This window comes from Fulmarus glacialis, unplaced genomic scaffold (assembly GCF_000690835.1).
Source record: "Fulmarus glacialis isolate BGI_N327 unplaced genomic scaffold, ASM69083v1 scaffold5178, whole genome shotgun sequence".
Lineage (NCBI taxonomy): Eukaryota > Metazoa > Chordata > Aves > Procellariiformes > Procellariidae > Fulmarus > Fulmarus glacialis.
Window position 1 is genome coordinate 22,367 of NW_009230006.1, and position 25,301 is coordinate 47,667.

Consider the following 25,301-nt stretch of genomic DNA (forward strand, 5'->3'; position numbering starts at 1 on the left):
GAGAACTATTTGTCTGCATGACCTTCCTATTGCTCTGATTTATTTGACTATTAAAATAAAAATTGAACTTTGCTGGAATATGACTGAAGGAAAAAAAAGGTGTCAGTTCAAATAATTTAACTGCACTAAAACCAGCACAATCCACAGTTCTCTGTGTTTTCTCAAATACAATATTCCCTGGCCTTCTCATTAGCTATCGTTGTTTCCATCCGATATGCTGGTGGGAGATGAAATGTAATTGATATATATAACCTAAAAACATTGTGGAATGTAGTGCATTGCAAGCTATAATAAAAATTTTAATTATGAATATATTCTGCACATGGAAGATATAAATAGCGGAGATGCTAAAGCATGCATTTTCCAAGTGCAAACAAACTGATTCCCCAGAGCTGGGAAAATCAGCCAACTCGCAGTCCCTTCTGGGGAAGCGATGGCCAGTGCAACAGCTCATCTATTAGGTCTGCTGTGGTGTCACTCAGGAGTGAATGCCCGTGCTCTCCGCTTGACCTTGTGTATTCAGAAGCCATTAGTCGTTTTCTTTTCCACTGCAACCAGTGACCTACCCCATTTCCATAATTTCCGAGCCTCTTTGGTTATGCTCCAAAGATGGAGTCCTTTATCCATCTTATTATAAAACGCAGTCACTGTGCTGTATATCTTGTTGACACTGAACTGGCCGCTCCCTTGATCTGTTTGAAGTGATGGACCTCGGACACTGCAAAATTAAGGAAGCTTTTCCTAATTTCCTCTGTTATAGTGTGTTCTTTTACGGGCTCTATCATGACTGTGATCTTCATCCAGCTTTCGAGTTTTTAAGGCTCACAATCCCATTGATGGCTTATCTGAAATGTCCGCTATGTAAAAATTCAGATTTGGGGTTTTTTCTCCCTTGTGCTCTGATTTCCTCACCTAAGGGCCTTGCTGCCTTCTGCCTTTTACCAGATAAAGATAGCTCTTTTCTGAAATCAAGTCTTTACCTGTATCCTGGCCCAAGAATTCACTTTTCTTGTATCCCAGTGCTGGTATTTATTTATGAGTATTTCTTCAGGACCTGCCTATGTTTCATGAATGTCCTTTTCTTTTTCTGTGCTGGAGCCAGAAAGCGCCCTGCATCCCTGGCCGAGCTGCTCCCCGCGGAGCAGCTCTCCCTTCCCGTGCCTCACCCCCTGCCCTTGCCCATTTGCCTGAATTGCGTGCTCATGCATGGGGTTTGCTTTGTGGCTCTCCAAGCATGTTTTCCCTCACATCTGGGCGCTCCTTCGCTTTGTATGTGCTGGTTTGCATCTGCCCTGGGCTGCTTCTCCCCGGGGAATTGCCACATGCTCCTCTTCAAAGCTGTGTGTGGTTGGCGTGGGGCCACTGCAGCTTCCCTGGTGTGAGCATCTGGTTGCTGGTCAGGACTCTGTCTGCTTTACCCAGTGCAGTGTGTGATTTTGTGCTAGACAGTACTTTCATCTCTTCTCTGGCTGTCTCATTCCCTGACTGTTCTAATTGCTTTTTCTAATGCTAGATTGTCCTCCTTTAGTAATTTTTCTTGTATTATATTTGAGACTGACCCTATTAAGTTCTTATCCTTCAGTATGCCATGCCTGGCTTTGAAAGCAAAGTCATTTGTTGTCAGCTGCAGCTGAATTACCTATGCATTAATTGCCTTTGTAGGTCCCTGATTTGTCTCATAGACTTTTTTTTTCTTTCTATGACATATTTTTCTTTGAAAAATATTAAGCATAATTTACCTCAAATAGCCTGCTTGGATTTTTGCTGCTTGCTTCTCTGAGCTTGTCATTAAACCCCCAAGCTCTGCTGATATTATTACCAGTTTGCCCAACACATATTACAAAATTAACAGCTTTGAAACTGCACAAGAGTGGTCTGTGTTGGATTCTGTAAAGATTAACTTTCTCCTGACCCTCCTTCTGCAATGCTTTCTGTTCAGGATACACAAGGGTGTATTTCTTGTGCTAGCCTGCTTGAAAGCCATCGCTGGTATATTTTCTGTGCTGTTTCCTGCTCTGGGTTTAGCAAAGAGCAATAAAGAGGCACGTGAGATAGAAATATGCTAAATAGAGTTTAATGACTTCTCCTACACTTTGCAGCGCAGCTAATTACACAGCAAAAAAGCATTTTTGAAATTCCTGTGCCTCTCAGGCAACGAGCCTCCCTTACTCAATAGGCTGCAAATAAGATATGTCAGCGAGCACCTTTTAAAGGTGAACGCTGCTTCTCCTCCTTCCTTCCTAGAGGAAAGTACTATGGCTTGGGCACTTCCTAATTTTGTGGGGCTGCTGCTGGCACATCCTGGCACAGCAACAGAGAGCAGTCCTGCTACTCCTGATGCAGAAATCACGCCGGCTTCTGCCAGCATTCCCGGCACAATGGGAAAGCTTCTCCTGCCTCCTCCTGAGACACTCAGCCATGGCCAGACAGCCTGGTCCCGAGGGCATTGTCACAGCCATCTATATCTGCATCTGACAGGCAGCAGCCTGATTTCCAGCTTAGCCCGCTGACTGTTGTATAATAAAATACAAGAAAGGCACACACAGCCCTTTTTGTGCCAGCTAGAAAGACGCTAGATATCTTTATACATTATTCTTTCTAAAGGGGCGTGGGGAAGATTTGCATCCCAGGACCACACTTCTTCCCTCTTGTTAGAGGAAGGGGCAGAAGCCCTTGTGCACCTCTGTGTAGCATGGAGGAGCTGAAGTAACTCATTGTCTTGTGATTGTTTTACAGTGGAAAAGTTTGAAGATCTCAGAGTGCCTGGCTGCTAAGCATTACCATCATCTCAGCATTATGTTTTAGTTGAGTGTTTGTACCAGGCTCTACACCATCCTAATCCAGAGCTAACCACAGTGTGCAACAGCAGAGTGCAGGGAACTGCCATAATCCATTTCAGCCTATCATCAGCCCTGAGCTAACATAAACTCAGGACTATCCCAGTCCTTTCAGGGATGCTAATTCAAGAGTCATGAGATCGGGCTCCCAGTTTGCCGCAGGCTTCCCACGGGACAGCCCTGTGCTTCAGCTCCTATGTGCTAAGTTAAAAGTAACAGCATTTTCCTCCATCAGCTTTTCAGCCACAAGGGAGCTGAAATACTAAACACATGAAGAGGTTGAGGAACCTAGAGGCTGCGGCAGTGGTAGCCATCTCATACAGCGAACTGAAACAGTCTTTCATTGCTGGGGCTCTGCTGGTTGGGTCAGTACCAGCTGGGAAACTGGCTGTTACTTGGCAAAGTATGATCTAAACCATATGGCCCAGCAAGGAGATGGTGATGGAAATCTTTATAAAAAACATTTCACAAAATGTAAACAACAGATTTTTCTGCACAGAGATAAAGATGGAGATTAATGCTTGAATTATCCTGGATAATTAGTGTAGCAGGTAATTATTTAAAATCTGGCACATCTGTGAATACATCACTTTGACTGAATTAGAAAATCCTTGCAACTGCTACAGTAAGATGGCTTCAGCGATCCCATGGGGAAATCTTTATGGGAGATTAATTCTCACTTCAAATGGCAGAGATTTGCAAGAGGATTATGTGGCCAGTATGACACATTCGCATTGTGATGGTACGTGATACAGTTTTTTTTCTCACAGAGAAGCTGAGTGCTGGTTTCATTGAGTTCATGTGTTCTTTGAGCTTGTGGGCTCGGCCCTCTTAGAAGTAGAGTGTTTTACAGCTGGAGTGATGAGCAGTGCTTGAAAGAAAATGGTGACAAGAACAAGGGCAAGAGCAACAGGAGCTCAAAGAAAGAACAGTGAAATCCAAACTTGGATTTAAATTCCTAAAGCAACAAGGTAACACTTGCAAAGCTAGTGGATTAGCTTATTATAAATGTTAGCTTATTATAAATGTTAGCTTATTATAAATGTTACCAAAAAGTTGTCATCTAAGAACACTGTATGAGAGAGCACAGGTCTGTGAGGATCCTGTCCTCGCTGCACAGTGGGTCTCCTCGAAACTCCTCGCCACGGCAGAGCGTTGCAGGGCACATCTTGCACTGCTGGGCTCCCTCGGTGCGTGCCCTCTGCCAGCCGCCTGTGCGGGGGCAGAGCACCTGCGCTTCCTCCTGTCCTCTCTTAGGAAACCCACTTCTACTGAAGCCTCCCAGGGTTACGTCCGTGCTGGCTGTCCCTGGGAGCGGGCTCCAACACGCCATCTCCTGTGACCCGTCTCTGTAGATCAGCGGCTAGTGCAGCACCACTGCAGGAGGTCCGGGCTCGTTCATCGTAGCTTTGTGGGGCGTGTGGTGGCCAGGCCCAGGCTGAGCAAGGGAAGTGCCCTGGGGTTGGAGGGGCCTCACTGTAGTGGTATTCAGGAGCTCGCTTTGAGTGTTCAGCTATGTGCAATCTTTGCAACAGCTTTGATGCAAAGCAGGCTCAGACTTGGGCAGCTCTCAAAAATGTCGATCTTGCCCAGTGGCCTGCAGTCACTGGAGAGATGTCCCAAAAACCTGGAGCACATCTGGTGGTCCACTGGGCCACGTTCACAGCCAGTGCAATGACTGATGTACTGGCTGTAACTCACGAGTGCTTCAGGTTTGAATAGGGTATCGAACGATTGTTGAGGCATGATACTCCTGGTACTCAACTGTGCTGGTTTTGGCTGGGATAGAGTTAATTTTCTTCATAGCGGCTAGTATGGGGCTGTGATTTGGATTTGTGCTGGAAACACAGTGCTTACACAGAGCCAAGGCCTCTTCTGTTCCTCACCGCACCCCACCAGCGAGTAGTCTGGGGGTGCACAAGGAGTTGGGAGGGGACACGGCCGGGACAGCTGACCCCAACTGGCCAAAGGGATATCCCATACTATATGACGTCATGCTCAGCATATAAAGCTGGGGGAAGGAGGAGGAAGGGGGACGTTTGGAGTGATGGCATTTGTCTTCCCAAGTCACTGTTATGCGTGATGGAGCTCTGCTTTCCTGGAGGTGGCTGAACACCTGCCTGCCGATGGGAAATAGTGAGTGAATTCCTTGTTTTGCTTTCCTTGCACGTACGGCTTTTGCTTTCCCTATTAAACTGTCTTTACCTCAACCCATGAGTTTTCTCACTTTTCCCCACCGATTCTCTGCCCCATCCCACTGAGGGGGAGTGAGCGAGCGGCTGTGTGGGGCTCAGTTGCCGGCTGGGGTTAAACCATGGCATCAACACAGGGAGGAGAGTTAGGAAAGCTGTAGTCTTGTGTGCAGATTTCACTGTTTACAGCACTAAAGAGAGCTCTAACCAAGAAAATGGTGGTTTCCTGGCACACAAAGACATTCTCAGTAAAATTGAAATGTCTCTTTGCTATATATTTCCAACACAAAACTGCTGCCAGGAGCTCTCATCTGATTTGCTCAGGTTCTCAAAACATCAAGGTGAATAATTGAGTCAGGCTGAGTTTGTAAACCCTGGGGAATTCACAGCAGCAGCAAAGAGAGAGAAAGAGAAAGAAAAGATATTTTGAGCTTTGTACAGAGGGTCTGTCTTTTAAGAGAGGTTATATTGCACTTGTTGACTGAGACTGCATAGGAGGAAATACAGGTGGGGGCTGAAGCCAGCATCCACCAGCCTCACCCACAGACTCATTTAGATCAACAGGGATTTGTTCAGACCAACCACAGAACTTCCCCAATGAGAAACTCCTGCTAAGTTTCACAGCGCTGCCCTGCACCTGCATTCAGCCCCTTGTATTCTCCTTAAGCTATTTTAAAATGAAAGAACAAAAAGAAAACACTCTGGGCAGAAAAACTTTTTTAGCCCTTTTCTTCCTTGCTTTCCCAGAAACTAATCTGCAATCCCCAAGCTACAGATTTGCCTTATCCTCCTCTACAAACAGCATCCAACATCTACTGCTAAATTGCCTCTGCTCAGGACATGCCCTTTTTATAATGTGCTGAAGGAAATTGCTGCCAAGTCACCACACCTGATCCTACCCCACCAGTGACACTGAACCTTTAATGGACCTTTGTAGAAGGGAAGGGTGGATTTATAACCTTCTCCAAAGGACCTTCTCCCTTCTGACTCCTCAATAGGACATTTACACCTACTTATGTATTGGCAAAGAACTTAAAATATACAAGTCTATCCAAAATAACAGTCTTTGCACTCTCCTTCAGCTACTGCCTTACCCTAAACTCTCCAGCTGCCCCAGATAGTGCTATCAGTGTTGCCAGGTGTCCGTAGTTCCTGCATACCCTGAGAAAGACTTACTCACTGCAGGGCTGAAAGACTCAATGCTGGTCTCATGCAGCTATTCTCCTACAAAATGCTTTAGATGCTTGAACCAGCAATGCACCTCTTGTCTGCAGCCTTTCAAGATGCAGCCACCATTGGGTTTTCCCTGGTAGTGAGCATGTCCAGGCGGAGCAGGCGGAGCTGCAGCTCAGGCCCCTTCTCTGCCAAGAGAGATTTGATCTCCTGCTTTCCCCGTGGGCAGCACGCCCTCCCCAGCAGCCCCTTGGCTCACCTGGCGTGTGATGCCGGTCATTTGTTGTCCTGCTTCTGAAGACTCTTTCAACTGAAGTTGCCCAGACCAGGAAATGTTCAGGTAGAAAGATGGGCATGAGTCCGCCTTTAGGATTGAGCAGGGAGTAGCCAGCCCTGCTTCTGGAAGAGGCTGGGACAGCTCTGTCTTGAACTCTGAGCAGTTATTAGGCAGGAGTCGTCCTGTGGGTTCAGAGCACTAACCCAGAGTCTGGGAAGGAGGAACAGCAGCTGCATGGCTCGTCCTGCCCTCCTGTAGCTCTGCTGAGCTTGCTACAGCCTGCAGGTAGAGACAAATGAAGAGAAATTGAGCAGAACTTTTTTTTTTTGTGGCAATTATTTCTACTGCTGCAAACTGCATTTTTTACTACCCTGAAATTAATTTCCACTAGAATCAGCTTTTAATACTTCATGGTGGTGCAAATTCCCTGCTTACAGGGTCTGATAATGTATGAGGGAAAAAGGGGCATGGCAGGCTGCTTCTCTGAGTCTACCTACAGCCTGAAAACAGCCCTTTCGGTAAGTTGGCAGGGGATCGTAGTGTTCTGGGCTGATTCAGACCACCTGTAGAGACTAATGTGCTCTTGGGCCACTGAGGCAGTCATTTAAAATCAAGAGTGCACATAATTTGAATACACTACTAAAATGGAGTTCAGCTGCACCTCACTGTCAAAATGTGAGCATATTTTACCCATGTCAGAGCACTGGAGTGTAGCCAGAAAGCCAGTGTAGTAATTTTTTTGGGCATGATGTTCAGCCATATTTTATTAAACTCCTTATCCTACACTTCACTGCTTTTTTCTGAAAGCTGCTGCCCTGCAGCCCAGCATCCCTCACTCAGGAGGGCTGCTTGTTCCAACCTGGTTGAAATCTCCTCAGAAATTTAAAATCCTGCATTGTCCTTTTCTCCTACCTTGTGCTGTTACTTAGCTCCTGTCAGATACTATTAACATAAATGCTGAACAGCTAAAATGTCATAACCATCAGTTTAGCACTATGCTCTGCAGTGATAACAATACACAAATTTACCATTTAAATTCAGTGTACTACTGTAAGCTGTGTTCAGCACTGCTTGGCTTGAAGGCTTCCAACTATTTCCCTCCTTTTCTGCCTAATGTCAGAATTTCTGCAAACATACAAAACAGTGGCATTTTTTAACTTTAAAACTAGCACGAAACAGCATGAAATCCATTTTGAATAGCTGCAGTATCTCTCTGAATCCAGGCTGTAGGTAGATGTCTCTGCCCTGATGTTGAAGGGAATATGCAATTTGTTACTGGGCAGAACAGCCTGTTGACTCCATGGACTAGACTGCATATAGCTTGATTTGGGGATCACCATTTTGCAGACTGTAAGGTCAATGTCTTACATAGGCTCAGTATGCCTTTCCTGGTGACTGTTCGGACCATGTGCCTATCTGTGCAGCTGTAAAATGATGCTATTAACTTTCTACCTTTACTTTTTTGGGATGAAAAACACTAGAGCACAGAAGCTAGCATGGTGATAATATAAATGAAAAAAAAAACCCCAAAACAGACAGTAAAATGTCTCCTGTTTTGTGTAAGGATAATGCAGAGGCAAGATTTAAAATATGGCACGCATAAAATGTGTCACTTCCTTATAGGAGCTGAATTAATGGATGCTACAAAAACCAAACAAATCAAAAAACACTATGAAAGATCTTTTTCCAGGGAAGAATGTGAGAATTTATTGGATTTGGACATGAGAAACAATGGTTTGGGATAATAAAAGTGCTAGCAAAAACCAAAATAAGAAATGTGTTTTCTTGCTTCTTGTATTGGCGAACCAATAAGCACAACCTCTAAAGGATGAAGCCAGGCTTTAGCATGTGAAATTCTTCTTGCTGAATATTGCTATAATCTCATTTCTCAGTGGTTGGTATTTTTACACTCTAGCTATATTTCACACTGATTTTTTTAAGTACACCCCCAGCGAGGGAGATGAAAGAAGCAATACTGCTTTCCCTGCAGCTGGAGAAATCCTTTATTGCTCACATGTCATCTCCTCAGCCAAGGGCATTTGCTACAGGAAAGCCTGCCTGAAGTTTTTGATAGTCTCTTTCCTTCTCTCATAGGACCATGCGGACATTGAGTGGAAGTTTGCACGGACGAAGCTCTGGATGAGTTACTTTGATGAAGGTGCCACTCTGCCCCCTCCTTTTAACATTGTCCCAAGTCCCAAGTCAGTCTGGTACCTTTGCAAGTGGATTCACAATCAGCTGTGCCCAGGCGACGACTCTGACAATGAACAGAAGAGGCATGAAAACCTGAAAACATTCACGGTAAGGAGCTGTGTGGTTTTATACTTCACTTTTTAGGGTGCTTGTGCATGTGCAGGTTCGCGAGGGCCACTGCTCCGCTGGTGCAGTAGAAGGTTGCTGGATCATGACTTGCTAAGAGCCATCAGGAGCTCTAAAGACAGGACTAAACAGGTAACATATTTGTGCCTTTCTCTTTCCAGGAACGGCACGCTGACAACCTGATTCAGAATCAACATTACCAGGTAAACTCATGAGCACATGGAGTTTTTTCTTGCTGTTTCTTCTTCCTACTCATTTTCTAATACCTCGATTCTTGCTTGCTTCTAGAATATATTTTGGTAAGAGGATTTTGCTTATCATGGATTAAAACATTTCCTCATTAGAGGTGGGATGGTTAATTAAATCACTCCTAGCCTTTCAGCCCTTCTGAAGTAGTGGAAAACTTGCCAGGTATCAGTTTGGCTGCTGAAGTCAAAGGTGACGTCCCCATTGCCATCAGAGGGACCAGGCTGTCATGCCATGCTGATTAAAACTGTTTCTGCAGCATTTTTACACACTCTTGAATTGTTCCTCTCCTGCTCTTTTTTGTAAAGCATCCCTAACCCAAACAGTGGTTGGGATTTTCTTTTGTTTTGGACAGCTCAGGAAGGAGGAATGGTTCTTTTGTTGAATTTTGCAGGGTTTGTTTATTCTCAGCGTGCCTGTCGTCAAGTACTCATTAAAGTCAACCTACAAAAGGATGAAACTGTATTAAAATCATCAGCTTTGGTACTTGAATTCAGTGTGATGTATTATGTCAGCATGCTGGAAGGAAAAAAAATTCTCCAGAACGTTAGGTGTACGTTATGCTATACTGTCAAAAGCCATTAGTAATTTGTCTTACTTAAGACATCTGCTTTTTGAAGAGTATTTTTATCTGAAGTTGATGTTTAACATAATTAGTCACCTTTGACAACAGACATTTGGTACTTTCTGACTTCACAGCATAGCTTACGGGTACCGACAGTGGGATCCCTTAAAAAACCTCCCAGTAAAACCTTGATGCGGAGACCATCTTCATGCTTGGTGTTGCTCAGACCCCTATTTATGAAATGGGGGAAATGAAGGGGAGGGTTAGAGTAGTCTTTTCTGTATATAGAGATCAACCTCTGTGTATGTTGGCCAGGAGAGATAAATGTACAACCTCGAAGTACCAGTTTGCTTATGTAAAGCCAGCAAGGAGGTACGTGAACACAGAGCAAAATGGTTCTCATCCTACCAAAAATCTGTACCGTAACAAACAGCCCAGGTAACACAGGGAAGCAAGAGCCCTTAGAGAAGTCACTGGGGGTGTGATTCAGTCCTTCAAGCACCGTCCACAGATGCTGCAGCAGCCTTGAAAGGAGCTTCTAACCTGCCATTAGGGAATGCCCAGGCAGCTGGCAGATGTGGTTTAATGTGAATGTGCATTGCCCCATGGGGTCCTGGCTGTTCTTCAGGTTAGTTATTGTCAACATACCCTCCTTGGCTTTCAAATACTTGATAATCTTCAAATGGCAAACTTAGCCTATCAGGATACACAGCATATACACATGGGATTGATAACCTTAAAAACTTCCAGCAGCTGAGGTTAAATGGCTTGAGGACATTTAAGAACATCAAGAATTTTTCTCGATGACTTTTACATATACAAAACAAGTACAAAATACCTGCTCGCTGTAGTTACCGACTGAGCATTCAAGATGGAAGGTATATAACCCTTTCCAAAGGTTTGTTCTGTTTAAAAGACAGCCACTGTCAGTAAGAACTCAGTGAAATGCAGTAAGAACAGTTTGGTCTGAGCCAGCAGTTGAATCACTCGTATTGTTTCCTATTCCAGGAAGTGATAAGAAATCTTGTGAAAAGGTATGTCGCAGCAATGATAAGAACTTCCAAAACCAACGAAGGTTTAACTGAAGAAAATTTCAAGGTAATTTATTATTCCTCAATAATAATTTATTATATTAATTCAAGTTTCAAGTAGCCACTTGCAAAGTTTGCACTAACTTGTTAAGATGATTTGTAACCTGCTTTTTTGTGGAAATGGGACTATCACTGGACCTGGGAATATATATGATACGATGTGGGGTTTTTTTGAGCAGAGATTATTATTTGAGTGTCTTCTCATATGATCACCTCCCAGATTTTAATACACAGTATGTTATGTAGACAAAAGTGTTGGGAAATGGTAGGAATGAAGTATCTGATTTGAGTCAACATCACATTCCTAATCCTAACCCAGACAGAGCCAAAGAATGAGTCTGGATTAGTGGATACAAAGAACACTTACCAACGAAGTTAAAATTGGGCCTAAAAAACCCCCCTGCCATATTTCTAAACTTCAGCAGTGTTTCCCCTCTTCTATAACTGTCTTATTTGACTTTTTTTGGGGGGGGTGGGGGTGGGCAGAGGGGGTTGGTCAAGAGGGCCGGTCCCACAGCCTTTGGAGACAAAGATCTCGTGAGGTCTCCAATTCTCAGGATTACCAATACTTTTTGTGTGTGTGTGTCACTGAATAATGAAGATGTATGTGGTATTCCTCTAAGTGTGATTTGGTATCAGCCATTTCCAAGGGAACGTGATCATTCTTTCATGTCACAGATAAAGCTGCTGAGTGTAATTCATTTCTCCTCTTGCCCTAGGAATTAAAGCAGGACATCTCAAGTTTTCGCTATGAAGTTCTGGACCTCTTAGGAAATAGGAAGCCCCAGAGGAGAAGTTATTCTACCAGCAGCACAGAAGTGTCCCAAAAGGATGAAACAAATGAAGATGGTGCTGGAGAAAAATCCAAAGCCAAAAGCGTGTCTTTCAATGTAGCCAACAAAAAAAAGGACTTCAATGTATCTGCTCTGATTAAAACTATGTCTGGGATCAATATGGTGGAAGAGAAGCCAAAAAGCAATGGGATCAGTAAGCGCTCCTTTGTCCGAAATGGAAATAGAGTTCAGAGACTTTCCAGCTCCAAGAAGGAGTCTTTTAAGAGACTGGGCCTGCTTTTCTCCAAGATGAATGGACACGTACCTGAACCAAATTCAGAACCCATGTACACTATTTCAGATGGAATTATTCAGCCACACTACATGTGGAAAGACATTAAATATTCTCAGATTGATAAAGAGAGAGAAGAGAATTGTTCCAAAAGTGAAATTAACCTCAATGAGGTAGACTACAGTGGGAACACAAGACTTACGGGACAGAGCAAGGAGTGCCCTGTGGTTTGTACCAGCTCCCTTCACTGTGCTTCCAGTATTTGTTCCTCTAATTCCAAACTTATAGACTCATCAGAGGATGTGTTTGATTCATGGGGAGAGGCTTGTGACTTGTTTATAAACCAGTGGAAAGATGGGCAGGAGGATCACGTTACAACTCGGCTATAAGCAAAGCTATCTTAACACCCGCTGGAAAACTTAGCCAATTATTTGTAATTGTTTGCTCTCATCTGATTCAGCATTACTATTTCCTTTCTGTCCACAGGTGGGAAAAAAAAGTGTATAACTACTTATGTTAGCCTATTTTATAGCCATCTGCACCTTTTTTAATTTACTTTTTTTACACTCACAAATACTAAACTAAAAGTTTTACCATTTATAAGGTCACTATAAACCACAGGAATCCCTTCGGATGCAGTCTTAGTCTTCAAACCCCACAGACTTCAGACACGCTGATGGCCGAGTAAAGGATTTCTCCAGTGCTCTCATCATCATCCCACTGCCGCTGGGTCATCACTGCTGCTATCCAACACGATCGGTTCTGCGTCCTGCTCGATTTTCCTCCTCAACACAACCAGCTGGTGAGCAGTGGCTTAGCAGGAAGCTGAGAATCATATTTAAAATCTTTTTAGAAAGGGTTTCAGGTTATAACTGGCTTTTGTTTTCTTTAAGCAATACACCTCTGATTCTTTCGGTTGTGTGTTTTTTCAAGTTGTTTATTGTATTAATATTGTAAATTGTTACTGAATAAGAGACCCCTTTGATCATCCAGCTACAACAAGTATGATTTGCTTATTTACCTAATTCCCATAAGAAATTCACCCTGTAGGGAGCAGAATGACCTTCCAGTTAGGCTGACAGTGGAAGCCAGCACCTGGCCTTGCTACAAACTTCTGTGTAGATGAACTGACACAAAACCTGCTGTGGCTGCTTGAAACGCAAACCTCGGTGTGGTTCTCATATTCCTAATGGGCTGAACCAAAACCTGGCCTGAGCCTTGCCCTTACATCCCACCCCTCGAGCTGTGTATTTTTTTGAAATTCCTAATCTTACTTCCACTGCTGCATTTGATTTTTGCTGCCTCTCTGACAGATGTCAGGCTTTAGGAAGAAAACCATCCTCCTGGTGTATGGCAAGTGCTAAGAGAGATCGTCTTCCCTGGGCCTATGAGCTGCATTTCTGAAAAGCAACTTAAGCAATAGCAGCTCAAACTGCATCTGGCAGCCTGGAAAGTCTCTTTAGAAAGTCCCTTTTCTAAGGTGCAACAAAGGAGTGCAGCAGTAGGTGTTATCTTTTATTTCCCCAGTTGTGGTAGTGTCTGGACAGGGCCTAGCAATGTAACTGCTTTTGTCCTAAGGAACATCAGAGAGGGGAGAAGACAACCCCATCAAGGGCAAAATGGTTGAATTTTTAACGGTGATTTTTTTTTTTTTTTTTAAACAATGTGATACTTGACCTTTCTTCTGCAGTGTTGCTAAGAAACACAGATGATTGGCACTTACTTAACACCACTTCAGAGCTGTTATTAGTCAGCTGCTTTCTTGGAGGAAGCAAGTCCTGACCAGGAGCTCAGAAATGGCCTTCCCGAATGACAGAGCTTCGTTACTGCACTCGTGCAGTCACACGTAAGGCTCTGTTCGCAGGAGAGGTTACATCAGCTGGAGCATATCCCCAGGGTGGTTGCCAAAAATCACCTCTTCTGTGAACTGGGTTGTGAATTCCATTTATAAAAGCATAATGTTGGAAAACTTACACCTACCATTGGCACTGGTCAGGTTTTACCAGCAAGGGGCAGGAGCAGCTCTCGGGGCAGGAGGGAGGGTCAGGAGGAGAGGGCTCTCTCACTACAGCAGTCCCCCACAGAAGAGATGCTGGGATGGCTGCAGCCGGATACTCTGCCTGAGTTTTAAACCTGGCTCCCTCCTCTTGTTAAGGAAAACCACCTTGTTGGGTTTTGCCTTTGGGCACCTATACAGCATTACCTAAAGGCCATGATGGAGCACATCCACATCAGAGATAAACGTGAATGATGCAGCCAGCTCCTGTAGCAGAGTTGCAGATGCCAACACAACGGACTCATGGAAAGTTTTCAATACAGACTTCAAGGTGGAGACCATGGCTCTAGGCCAGCTCTGGTGTCAAGAAAAATGAGCAACTAGGAGCAGAGACTCAAAAAATGTTTCTGCATTCCTTGCTTATAAATGACACCAGTCTTGTTACCAGCATGCAGTATAAATCCCAAAATATTTAAGCCTCTAGATATGTTAGTTAAGGCAGAGTGAAAAGCATTTTTGTATCAACAGGTTTCAGGCTTTCAGACTAATTGCAGGGTTAGAGTCGTCTTTGAAAACTGCATCTCTTCTTCCTTTATGAAAGGCTACGTTGGCACTACACAAGGAGACTTGCAAATCCAAGGGTCAGAAGCAGCTTGCTGGTCATTCGTGAAGAAATCCAGCACCCCTGTCTTTTAAGAGGCAAATCCATCAATACGTGAGAGCTGCAGTCAAAACCAACTGAAAGCAATTCTCAAAGCAGCTCACAATAAAAGCCCTACAGTTTAATAAACCAAACTGAGTACTTTTCTGGAAAGATGAACATTAGCAAGAGCTGCTACAGGGGGATGAAGGAAAGGGTTTGAATCATTTTAGGCCTTAACCTAACCACACTGCAGTTTATGAACTTGACGTGGGGCCAGCAAATCTTCATGGTATTTCCTGTGTAATGAGTAAGAATGAAAACAATTCAAGTACAGTTATGCAGATTACATCAATGGAGTTTGAGGCTGGGCTAGAAACAGGGTTCATATCCTTGGACAGTAGAAAGTAGAAAGGCTTTTAAGTTTTCCACGAGAGCAAGCACGCTGCTACTGGCGATGATTGTATTGTGTCATTCAAACACAGCACTGCATTAACAGATAAAAATAACAAAATGAAATGCAATTAACTCCACAGTGGTGCCCCACAAAAATGTAAAAGTGACACCAGGCAGCACAAATCCCTTCTGTGCAAACAGCGTGAGTCCTCACATTCCCCTGCTGTGTCCTGAAAGGGCAGGGGTAGGAACTGCCACATTGGAATGGCACGATGAATAATGCAGTCTGCAGAAATCTCTCGATAACATTCTGTTAAAGGCGAGAGGTACGTCACATGGCTGCTTGGCTGGGGCTCCCCTGGGATCTGTTTCATGACTCAGATATTTCCTAGCTCCCAGCTATGAGCTAGTTTGAGCTGACTTAACACAAATATTTGATTTGGCTGTGATTAATACATGCATCCAGGAGTTTGCAAAACTGTCAAATTGGTCCCCCAAAAGGCAAAATTCTGTTTGATTGCATCTATGCATCCCCTTTGGTAGCAATAGACTTTATAGCAGCTGGTGATGAATTACTATTATTACTCTAAAACAGGAGCTTAGGGGAGGGAAATTAAAGTATCTTGTGAAAAATACATTTGATAAGCAAAACCTGGGTTTTTTAAATTCACTTGCAGTTACAGTATTTGGGATTTCACTAGCATTTTTCCATTTTTAATTGCTCAAAAAGAAAACATGTTTTAGTGAAAGTTATTCTTTCCTTCAGAGAGATCCGTGAACTACCCCTGTGCTGTCTGTGCAAGCGACCAGGGTAAGAGCTGATGGGACACTTCAAGCTTCTCCTGTGCGGAGTTAAAACTTGTCCTTGGCTTGGGTTCCACATGCACAGCTGTGCTCCAACTGGTACATGCCTGGCCTTTTTTCTGTGAGCTTCAGTAATAATCCTTATACATATGCAAGGAATTAGGAATAATAGAGATCTCAACCACTTGCCCTTTCTTTAGGTTTCTTCCTCTTTAAGTTGCTTTATTTCTCACCTCCCATCCCTAGTGTCATTTTCACCTGGCTTTTTAAAGCAGCACACCTATAAATCATCACCAATTAAAAAGTTAACAAATAACATCCAGGGTTAAGAGTATCAAATAGAGCTAGGAGATGTTTGTACTCAGGTCAGAGATTAAAGAAGTTGTTTCAGAAACAAGAAATTAACTGACATATCTCTACAGATTATTTGGATAATTGCATTTGTATATTATTCACGTACTGGTATATATGTAAATACTCAAGTATTTGTATATGTGGTCCCTACAGAGGAAGCATGCACAGCGGTTAGAGCAGAGGATTAGAGAACAGGACTGCTGAGGTCTATTCCCAGCTCTGCCACTGACTCACCTGTGACCTTGGGCAAGTCACTTAGCCTCTCTGATGCCTCAGTTTCCCCATCTGTAAAATAGGGATAATAATACTTACCTACCTCGCAGGGGGGGTTGGTTCATTATTTATAAGCACTTTCAGATCTTCAAATTAAAGGCGCTATATACAGTAAGTACTTAATATACGTAGCAGTAGTATGTACTTTTATTTTCTTACAACTAATTCAGGTTAGGATTTAACTGTATGTCCGTTACAATAGTTTTCCATGTAGAAAACTAGCATGGTTTCCCACAAAGGGAATTTAGGGGACTTCTGCAGTAGACAGAGAGCAGGAGCAGCATACCCTGGAAGCCTAAACTCTAACACCCTTGCTTTTGTGATTTATGTCTCACCCTTAATGTCACCTTACTGTATTTGCGTTTCCTCCTTTTTCTGATGGTACATGTAACATAATTTTTAGCAGAAACAGCCACTGTAAATATTAAGAGTATTTAAATATATTCATGTATAAATATAAAACCTTACCTTTTAAAGAGGTTAAAATTGGTTGATGCAACAGACTTCTAAGCATGGGGAGGTTCCACGGGCAGCCCAGCACTGATGCACGCAGCAGGGTACTGGAGTAGGGCTATAGGAAAATTTCACCACCATCACCTCCTTCTTACTCACTTTTCACCCCATCGCTGGCAAGGGCCAAGGTGACAAGGGTCACCCTCACAGGAGGGTGCGCAGTGCGCTGGGGCAAAGGGAGGCCGTGGCTGGAGCAAAATCGCCCTGCTGCCTGTTGTGCCCAGGGGAGCAGGGTAAGGCGGCAGCTCCCAGGGACGCACCTCGGGCAGCAGCGTGTCGCCAACACGATGGCTGCTGGAGGAACCTTTCCTGACAGCGGGAGACTGTCTCCAGTGTCCCTACCAGGGGGCTCTTTGCCCTGATTTCTCTGTAGGTACAATTTGTTTTTCTTTAGTGCTTACTCAGGATAAAGGTCTTTGGTTTGAGTTAGAGCACTAAGATTTGACTTGCACGGTGAGGGCACTACGAGCGTTCTGAGCTCCCTTCCAGGAACGCCAGCAGTTGCAGGGTATCTGCACCGGGTATTTGGACAGTTACTAATAGTGTAAGCAAGGATCTGATTTACTGCTGGGTTTTCTAGCAATTAGAAAAACTACATGAGCACTTGCTGCTCTCACACCATTCAGTGTATGTCCCACTTCCCTTGGGACTTCTCGGTTTTGCTTTGATATTTCCACTTCCCTTTTCCAAAGGCCAAAATCCCAAAGAAAAGCCTATTTCAAGTAACCAGGAAGAGGTTCAATTTTGGTTTAATTTCTGGCTGAGTTCTCCTTTAACCAATTAACTTGTCCTTCAGTGTGCTAACACTTTTCCACAGACATGTCCACGAGAAAGCTCTGGGCGGCCTCAGAGGCCGATGTCCAAAGAAACAGGATCACCCTCCCACCTCCGTTGCAATTCCACAGTCAAACAGAATGGCAAAAAATAAGCAAAAACATCCAAACCACTAGGGCTGCCTAGAATTAATGAAGGTTGTTATTTAACTAAAAACTCTCCAGAGCTGGTTTTGGGGTGTTTGCGCTGTAAGGACCTCTCCCCAGGCCATCCGGCGCCACAGCCCCAGCCAAGGCAGGCAGCGTGGCTGGAAGCACCAGGGACTCTTGTTCATGTCAGGGTAAAATTAATTCGAATCGGTGAGACTACAGTGAATAATAAATCAGCTCACTGGAGGAGCATCTAAAGTAAACTGTTACCAAAAGAATCTGTAGTTTTCAGCAAATGTGTAATTTGAAACCTAACAACTATAAAGTCAATCCCTTACTGGATTTTTTTTTTTTTGGAGGCAGCGGGGAGCACTCTGTGCTAGCCACATGAGCAGATTTCTCTAAACATTCGTAATTTGATTCGATTTAATTTTCACACTACTTGTTTCCCCATTTCAGGCCATTACACTTTTACAAACAAGTCATTTACATCTTATTCACACAATTGCCTCCGACCAGAACAACTACTGCTCTGGAGTAAATTCATGACCAAGAACGAGAGAACATGCTTTATCTAAAAAAGTATATTTAAAAGGCGGAAGTGTTTGATCCTTATCTTCTGAATGTTTGATAGTATTTTATGCTTCAGGGAAACACTTTTACCTGCTCTGTTTTTTTAAGGTGTGCAAAACAAAACAAAAAACCCAACCATAACAGCAACAGAAAGCCCCTAACCTAGCTCGAACCGCCCCCAATTTTAAAAGCCGAGTTGATCTTGCTGTTCTCTCTTTACATACAGACCCTTCTCAATCAGTGGCTCACCAATACAGAAAACAGTGCAGCCCATCCCTCCTGGCTGGCACCTCCTCCTTAGCATGACTTATTCGGTTTATTTTGGGGATTGTTTTTTTCCCCTCTCCCATTTAAAGCATTTCCGTATCAGCAGTCACTCCTAAGCCAGAAGAAACGATGTGCTTGGGACAAGACGTGATCAATCAAGGAGATGGCCTTTTAGCACATTAGCTAACAGAACACTGTGATACCTTTAGCCAACAGAGTGAATTGCCTTTTGACTATAAATAATTGTTTTTGAGCAAGGGGGCACTTTTTGGTCTAGCTATTTTTTGGGTATTGTACAGTCTTATTTAAAAACTACTGAATGTGTTTATAAGGTGGGTCTGGGAACTAGAGGGCTAGGGATCTTTGAGAAGCAAAGGACAGAGGCAGATGCTTAAGTACTCTATTTTCTATATGGCAAGCCCTAGAGACCCGGGCTTACTCTGCAAACAGTTTTTTTAGCAATCGAGTTTTAATATCAGATTAAACCTTCATTAAAAAAAAGCTATCACAGAAACGGCTTCACACCTGAGCATATTTTAAGATGCCATTTTACTTCATCGGGATAAAAAAGGTGAGGCTTTTTTTTCCTCCTCCTCTATTTTAGTTTTGGTCAAAAACTTGATGGCCTTTTCCAGGCAAAAGAACTTTTAGATGTTTTAAGAATTTTGCCTATGTAAAGACGGAGCAGGGACCTCAGCATTTGCCAGTTGAGTAGTAATGGCCACCCCTATAGAAAGGGGGGGAAAGGGGAAGAGCAAAAAGCAAAAACAAACGCTTAGTTTTATGTACTTTTCTACTTGCATCTCTTCTGTCCGTAGTGCAGACTCCATGTCATACCCTCGTATAACATGTAAAAATGAAATGATGTACATAATAAATAAAATTATTTATTTTATGTGTATTTTTAGCTTAACTGTAAACTGAAAAAAATAAAAAGCATTTAATTTTTTTCCCAAAAATGTAAGCCTATTGAAAATCAAGGTGTTTCTACCTTTTCAGATGTAACATTTCCAGCTGCCTATTGATAATAAACATTTATGAACAGCAACAGATCTGACATTTTACAGTTTTTTAAAATCATGTTCACACAGACTTCAAGGGCTGTCAGTGGTCGGAGGAGCACTTAAGGGCTCCAAATCTATAGAGATTTATATTGGTATTTACATAAAAAAGACATGGCACAGTCCTGCTTACCTACAATGAAGTTGGCCACCCAAATTTGAGCAAGTGTTCATGGGCAAGAGCTGAACACCAGGCTGTGAAAAAAACCACAACCCAAAGACATTCATTATATCCTGTCTACAACAGAAAATAGCAAACCACTGGAAGTGTTGGTAAATAAAACGTGCTGCATGAATGCAATTACTCCTGTACAAAGAAGTCTAAGCAAGTGTAATTCCATTTTAATTTGCTCCCCAAAGATATCCTTCCACCAGCACAACTACATCAGCCACACTGGAATATACAGCAATATAACTAATAGTGTAAAAGAGTCATTAAGAAACAACATATAAGTGTATTAACATAATTTGCTAATGTAAAACTGTCCTCCAAGCAAATCTCATTAAAGTTCTGAAAGCACGCAGATACATTTCAAAAGTTTCCATTGACTACCACAGGCTCTTGGTCAAGCCTCCAGTAAAACAAGAGTTTCCTCAAGTTAAGCAATGCCAATATCCCTTTCCTTGAAATGCAGAAGATTCCTGCACAAGGGAGACAACAACGTGGACACGCACACAAATAAACACAGTCTGTGCCAAAAGCTGTAGCAAAGCCCAGGCCCACAGTGATACACAGCTACAGAGTTTTAAATACCCACATAAAGACAGAGGGCTACATTTTTTTGTATTTTAAATAGAAAAGGATGTTTCAAAGTTGGATGTGCACGTTCCCACTCACATCAGACAGCCTGGAAGTTCAAAGTTGAGGCACCCCGAATCCCCAGTTGTGCTTCCTGTTCCAGAAACGGGAACCGAACTGCACCTGAAAATGACTTCCATCCCCTCCGCCGCCCCTGCAGAGGTAGACAGGCGTGCTGCAGCAGAAAATACCAGATTTGACCAGGGAGGGACGTGGGAGGCAGGGGAAGAAGTTTTGCAGTGTATTTTATCTCCTCTTGAGCTTTCTGAAAAGTAATACAAATCACGCATTCACATAATCGCCACAAACATTAAAAACATTTTTTGCTTTCAACTACGACAAATATTAAAAAAGTAATGGTTTTAAAAAGAGTCAGAAACCAGAGTTTTACAGATTTGATTGGAAAATGCAAATAGGCAGGGTACAGAACAGGAAAAATACATAAAGGAGAGGGCAGAGGGAGTTAGATGGTCCATTAATTTCATCATTAGAGGATATTTCACTTTCTCTTAAAAGACTATTTTCTCTAACACAACAAAGTCAAACAGCCGTCACAGCTATGAGAACAGAACAACACATCTCAGGATAAACCCCAGCACCCCAAAGCTAGTGGCAAAATGTTCACCGGCTCCAGGGAAAGCAAGATTTAGCACCTGGAATAAAAATACTGCCATAAACGAGCCTAACACATAAAAACACTGTCAGGACTCAGGCACACGTTCCTGTTACTGCAGCTCGCCACACTTGCAGAGATGACTAAATTGCAGTAACTGCCTGTGTACGTGCTCTTAGCCTATGGCTCATACTGGCTGAACTATTCCACACGCCGCAACTCAGCTGAGTGTGAATTCTGGTAAGCAGCAGTGACTTGATCATGTGTAGGAGTTTCTAGATACAGGCCTGCCCTGCAAAATTTAAAATCTGATTTTATTTCAAAGATATAAAGTCCCGATCCAAGGGTTTTATCTTCCTCCCTTATGAAAAAAGTAGTTACTTGGAAGGCTGGGTCTGGATTTATATGTTGAATATCTTCCACATATAATGCAGTGTTTGATGGTGTAATTTATAAAAGAGAAAGGTATCCAGCAGCACTGCAGAGAGAACTGGAAGCTACGAGTAAAACAAAACACAACTGAGCTAGGAAAACAACTTGCTGTAGGAATCGGTGTTCTTACGTGACTAAGGAGAAAACAGAGCGCAGGAGCTATAGCCGGCGATAGCCCAGCAGGCTAATGTTGCTGGCAGGCAGAATCAGCGTGGTTTTTCTCTACAGTATTTATAATAATTATCTTCAATAACAGATGGATTTTACAATTCAAAAGACTTCAGACAGACTCATGCTGCTAGCAAACAGCAGCAACGCAGTGGACGTTACCGCACACAGACTCAAGCAGGACTGGTGCTACTCTGGCTGCAGAGGAGGGCTGCAGGGCGCAGGGCAGGGGAGCGGGGCACGCACCAGGAGGGCAGCACTCGCAGCTTGATGCAACGGGGCGCAGGCTTAGCACGTCCTTTGGTGCAAGACCCGAGCACTGCTGCCAAAATACCATGCTTTTATTTTACTGTGTAGCGAGCAGTGCTCACAGAACAGAAGTGCATCTAGTGTCTGGCAACCTGTGGGCAAAGGCAGTCAGCCCAAAGGTTGCTCCTTCTAAGGGCAGAAGGATTTGCAGCAGTTAGAAGAGACTCATATACTTAAAAACACAAACAGCTCACACCCCAAAGCACAAGAACTGCGGCTGATCACCGCTTCTTTCATCCTGCCGTTTCAGAAGAGAAGAGGCTTGGTTCTGAGGCTGTTTATAAGGGCTCCAAAATCAGAAGTGCTCACACCTAAAGAGAGCACTCTGTGGCGCTGCCAGCTCATGGATCCTTCCTGCACAGCCTTCAGGTGTTAATTTAATTTGAGCCCCTGCCTTTCATATATAAAAACATGGTGTGGAAAAGGAGGCGGCAAGCATGACTAGCGCAGACTTGGCTGCATGACTCTTCTGTTCTGTTCTCCCTTTTAAAGGCTGAAAACCCATCCACAAAAAAAACTAAAGAAAAATTAAAAACGCATTTCAGGATCAAATCCTTGCTTTAAAAATTCATTATTATGCAACATACTTCAAGAAGCCCAATAAAGAAAGAAAAAAAAAAAAAAAATCAGTCTGAAGGAAAATAATTGTTCCCAATAGAAATCAATACTCATGGATTTTTCTGTGCTTCTATTTAAATATAAAATACGCTTATGGCTGCAAGCTATATCCTACTACCCCCACTCACGTCGATTCTGCTGGGCATGAGCATTGGTCTTGTACCAAATTGTAACAGAGCAATAATCAAACAGTGTGCCAAAGTAAACAAGTCTGCATGATCACCAGGCTGACACTGGGTTCCCCACAAAAAAAGACCCTGCAGACCCGCAGACCACACGTACACACACACACCCCACCCCACCAAAAAAAAAACCCTCTCAAACAACCTCCTCAGAATTCTGTGTAATTTTGATGTGAATTATCTTACAGCCTCTGAGAGGCAACTGTTTTGTGGCAATTAGCCACTGGAACACTTAACCACAAAACTAGGAATATTATTAGTACAAGGATGCTGCAGCCAGACCTAGTAATCTCTAGATGAGGAAATGGCTGAAGTATGAAGCAGGTTAGCTGTGTTTTAGGTAGAGCTGTGGCTTTTTTGGCAGCTGTTTTAGTAAGTGCAACACAACTCTGGAAAGCAGAATTGAAAATAAGACTCCAGCATTCACTTAAATTTCTGTACCATTCTAAGCTCTTTTGCTGTCAATAAAAAGGCAGCATTTCTTGACCTACAAGACCATTCATCATCCAGCTCCAGGATGCACTGCTAACTGTTCCCCACGGCCTCTACTTGCTAGTTCAAAAAGTTAATTTTGAGCCTAAACAGCCCTGGCAAAAATACATGTATCAAGTCACAGAGGTACCTCTGTATATTAAAACCATAAATAAGTTAACTGGCCATATATTATTATATCAATTAATGTAGTTTTCATGTATATCAAAGTGGCCAACATGGCCACAATAACCATGGCTAATGCTGAATGATCCAGCTACTAGAAGGGTAAGCAAAAACATGCAAAAAAACTTGAGTCCGCACCAGAATTATCAGTCAGTGTTTCTAATTAAAAAAAAAAAGCTGGCTTCAGGAGACAAACTAATACCAGAAGATAAAACACCAACACTTAGCTATGATAACCATTTGTGTAGAAAAAAGCAAGGCTGTCTCAATGACAGTAGAAGAAAGGAAGCATTATTCATAGCTAAAGCTGAAAGTGGAAGATAGTCACTTCAATGCTTGACAGCAACTGCTTGGGATATGACAGATGGCACTCGTGACGGAGATGGAAACACACTTGATGACTCCATCATGGAGACTGTACTTCTTAAGTCTGTTCCATTTTGAAGTTCATAAAATAAAGCACATGCTTTACTGGTTCCTTTAAGAGGTTAGTCTAGTGAATGCTTTTTCAGAAAAAGGAGAAAAAAATCCTGTGGTATCTTCCCCTTTTTTCGAGAAATGTCTGTGCAAGTCGAGCGCTCGTCCAGCCAAGGTCCTAAACTGCCACCAATTACTTTGTAAAATAATTTTGTGTGCATGGTTTGGGTTTTTTAAAAAGAAAAAGAGCACAGCAGCTCATAATCAAGTTAGCTATTCAGCGGTCATTTTCATCGTGCTTTGACTTTTTACCTGGCTCCCACATCTTGAAAAGCCATTATTAAATTGCCAAGTTAAATGTACAGCAATTGGAGATTTGAGGAGACAAACCAAAAACCAAGCTTGCAACCCTCCCGACAGAGGATTATATTACCATCTTCTCTTAAGGAAGGGAAAAAACCACAAAGTCTCAAGAGTTTTCAGGAAATAGGATCAACACCAAAAGTGCTGCATGAATTTAAGATAAAACTGTAAGGAGTCACTTTTTCCTACTATGTTTTTGCTTTCATGGTTACTTACAAGGGATACTTTTTCCCCCCTCCCAGTTCTGCAGTCAATCCCCTTTTCACCACCACTTAGCTATGTACAAAGAAAGGAGGAGAAAAAAAAAAAAAAAAAAATCACTGAACAGTAAGGCCCATGGAGTTGATGGCAGCTTTACAGTTGATGCCAACTCATGGGTCCATAGAGTTGATTTCAACTTTGGCAAATGGCAGTTGTGCCACTGTCTGAAGCTACTGACTTCATCTCCTTATCTAAAGCAGGCTATGTTTGAATTTAGAGGACTCAAATTCCCTACAAGATCTGGCAGCCGTGGCTTTTAAAATCCAGCTCGAGACCCAAATGCTGAAATCATACGAAAATCAAACAGATTTGGTAAATAAGTATTTTTGCTGGTTTTCAGGGCCTCGGTCACTAAGCCAGCATAACCCGTGCTTGCGCCCTTGTTTGTTACCCCAGGACAGGGCTATGCCACCATGGTGCCCCCAGGGCTGCGGGCAGGGCCCAGCTCGCACCCACTTCTTGTTGATTTTGCATGTACAGTGCAAGGTTCTATCAAGGACAGAGCCTGTGCAGACACTCATTTGAAAGAATTGCAGCTCACGTGCAGACTATTCAATGTTTTCTTCCTCAACTTACCAACAAAAACAAGCTAGAGCTTTCCACTGCACTTCATTCTCATGCTGAAAGCATTTGCTACTTCCTCATACAAGGCTGGAGCAGCCTTATCCCACACAAGAGAACTACATTTCTTCAGTCCAGGCTGTTGGATGACTAATTGTCAGGAATATAACCTGCAAACGATGAATGACCACTCATTTTCATGTGTTCAGTGCTTTTATTTTGTGCTATCAGTGCAAAATAAACACCAAGACTACCACCATTTGTGCAACAGCTTTCACGAAACAAATCTCACAACCATACAGAAACATACGATAACATTTACAAAATAATACTAACATATAGATGACAAACAAGAA

At 43.0% G+C, this 25,301-nt stretch overlaps 1 protein-coding gene across 1 annotated transcript in view; it reads left to right on the plus strand.

Moving 5' to 3' along the window:
- The window catches only part of LOC104081341 (short transient receptor potential channel 5-like), a gene marked incomplete at its 5' end in the record, with an annotated part of 33,096 nt that extends 20,942 nt beyond the window's left edge, over positions 1-12,154 (plus strand). Inside the window, 4 exons of the mRNA XM_009584048.1 lie at positions 8,574-8,780; positions 8,960-9,001; positions 10,618-10,707; positions 11,420-12,154. Of these exons, the coding sequence (XP_009582343.1) occupies positions 8,574-8,780; positions 8,960-9,001; positions 10,618-10,707; positions 11,420-12,154 (1,074 nt within the window). The remainder of the gene's footprint in view (positions 1-8,573; positions 8,781-8,959; positions 9,002-10,617; positions 10,708-11,419) is intronic.
- Positions 12,155-25,301: the final 13,147 nt, after the last annotated feature.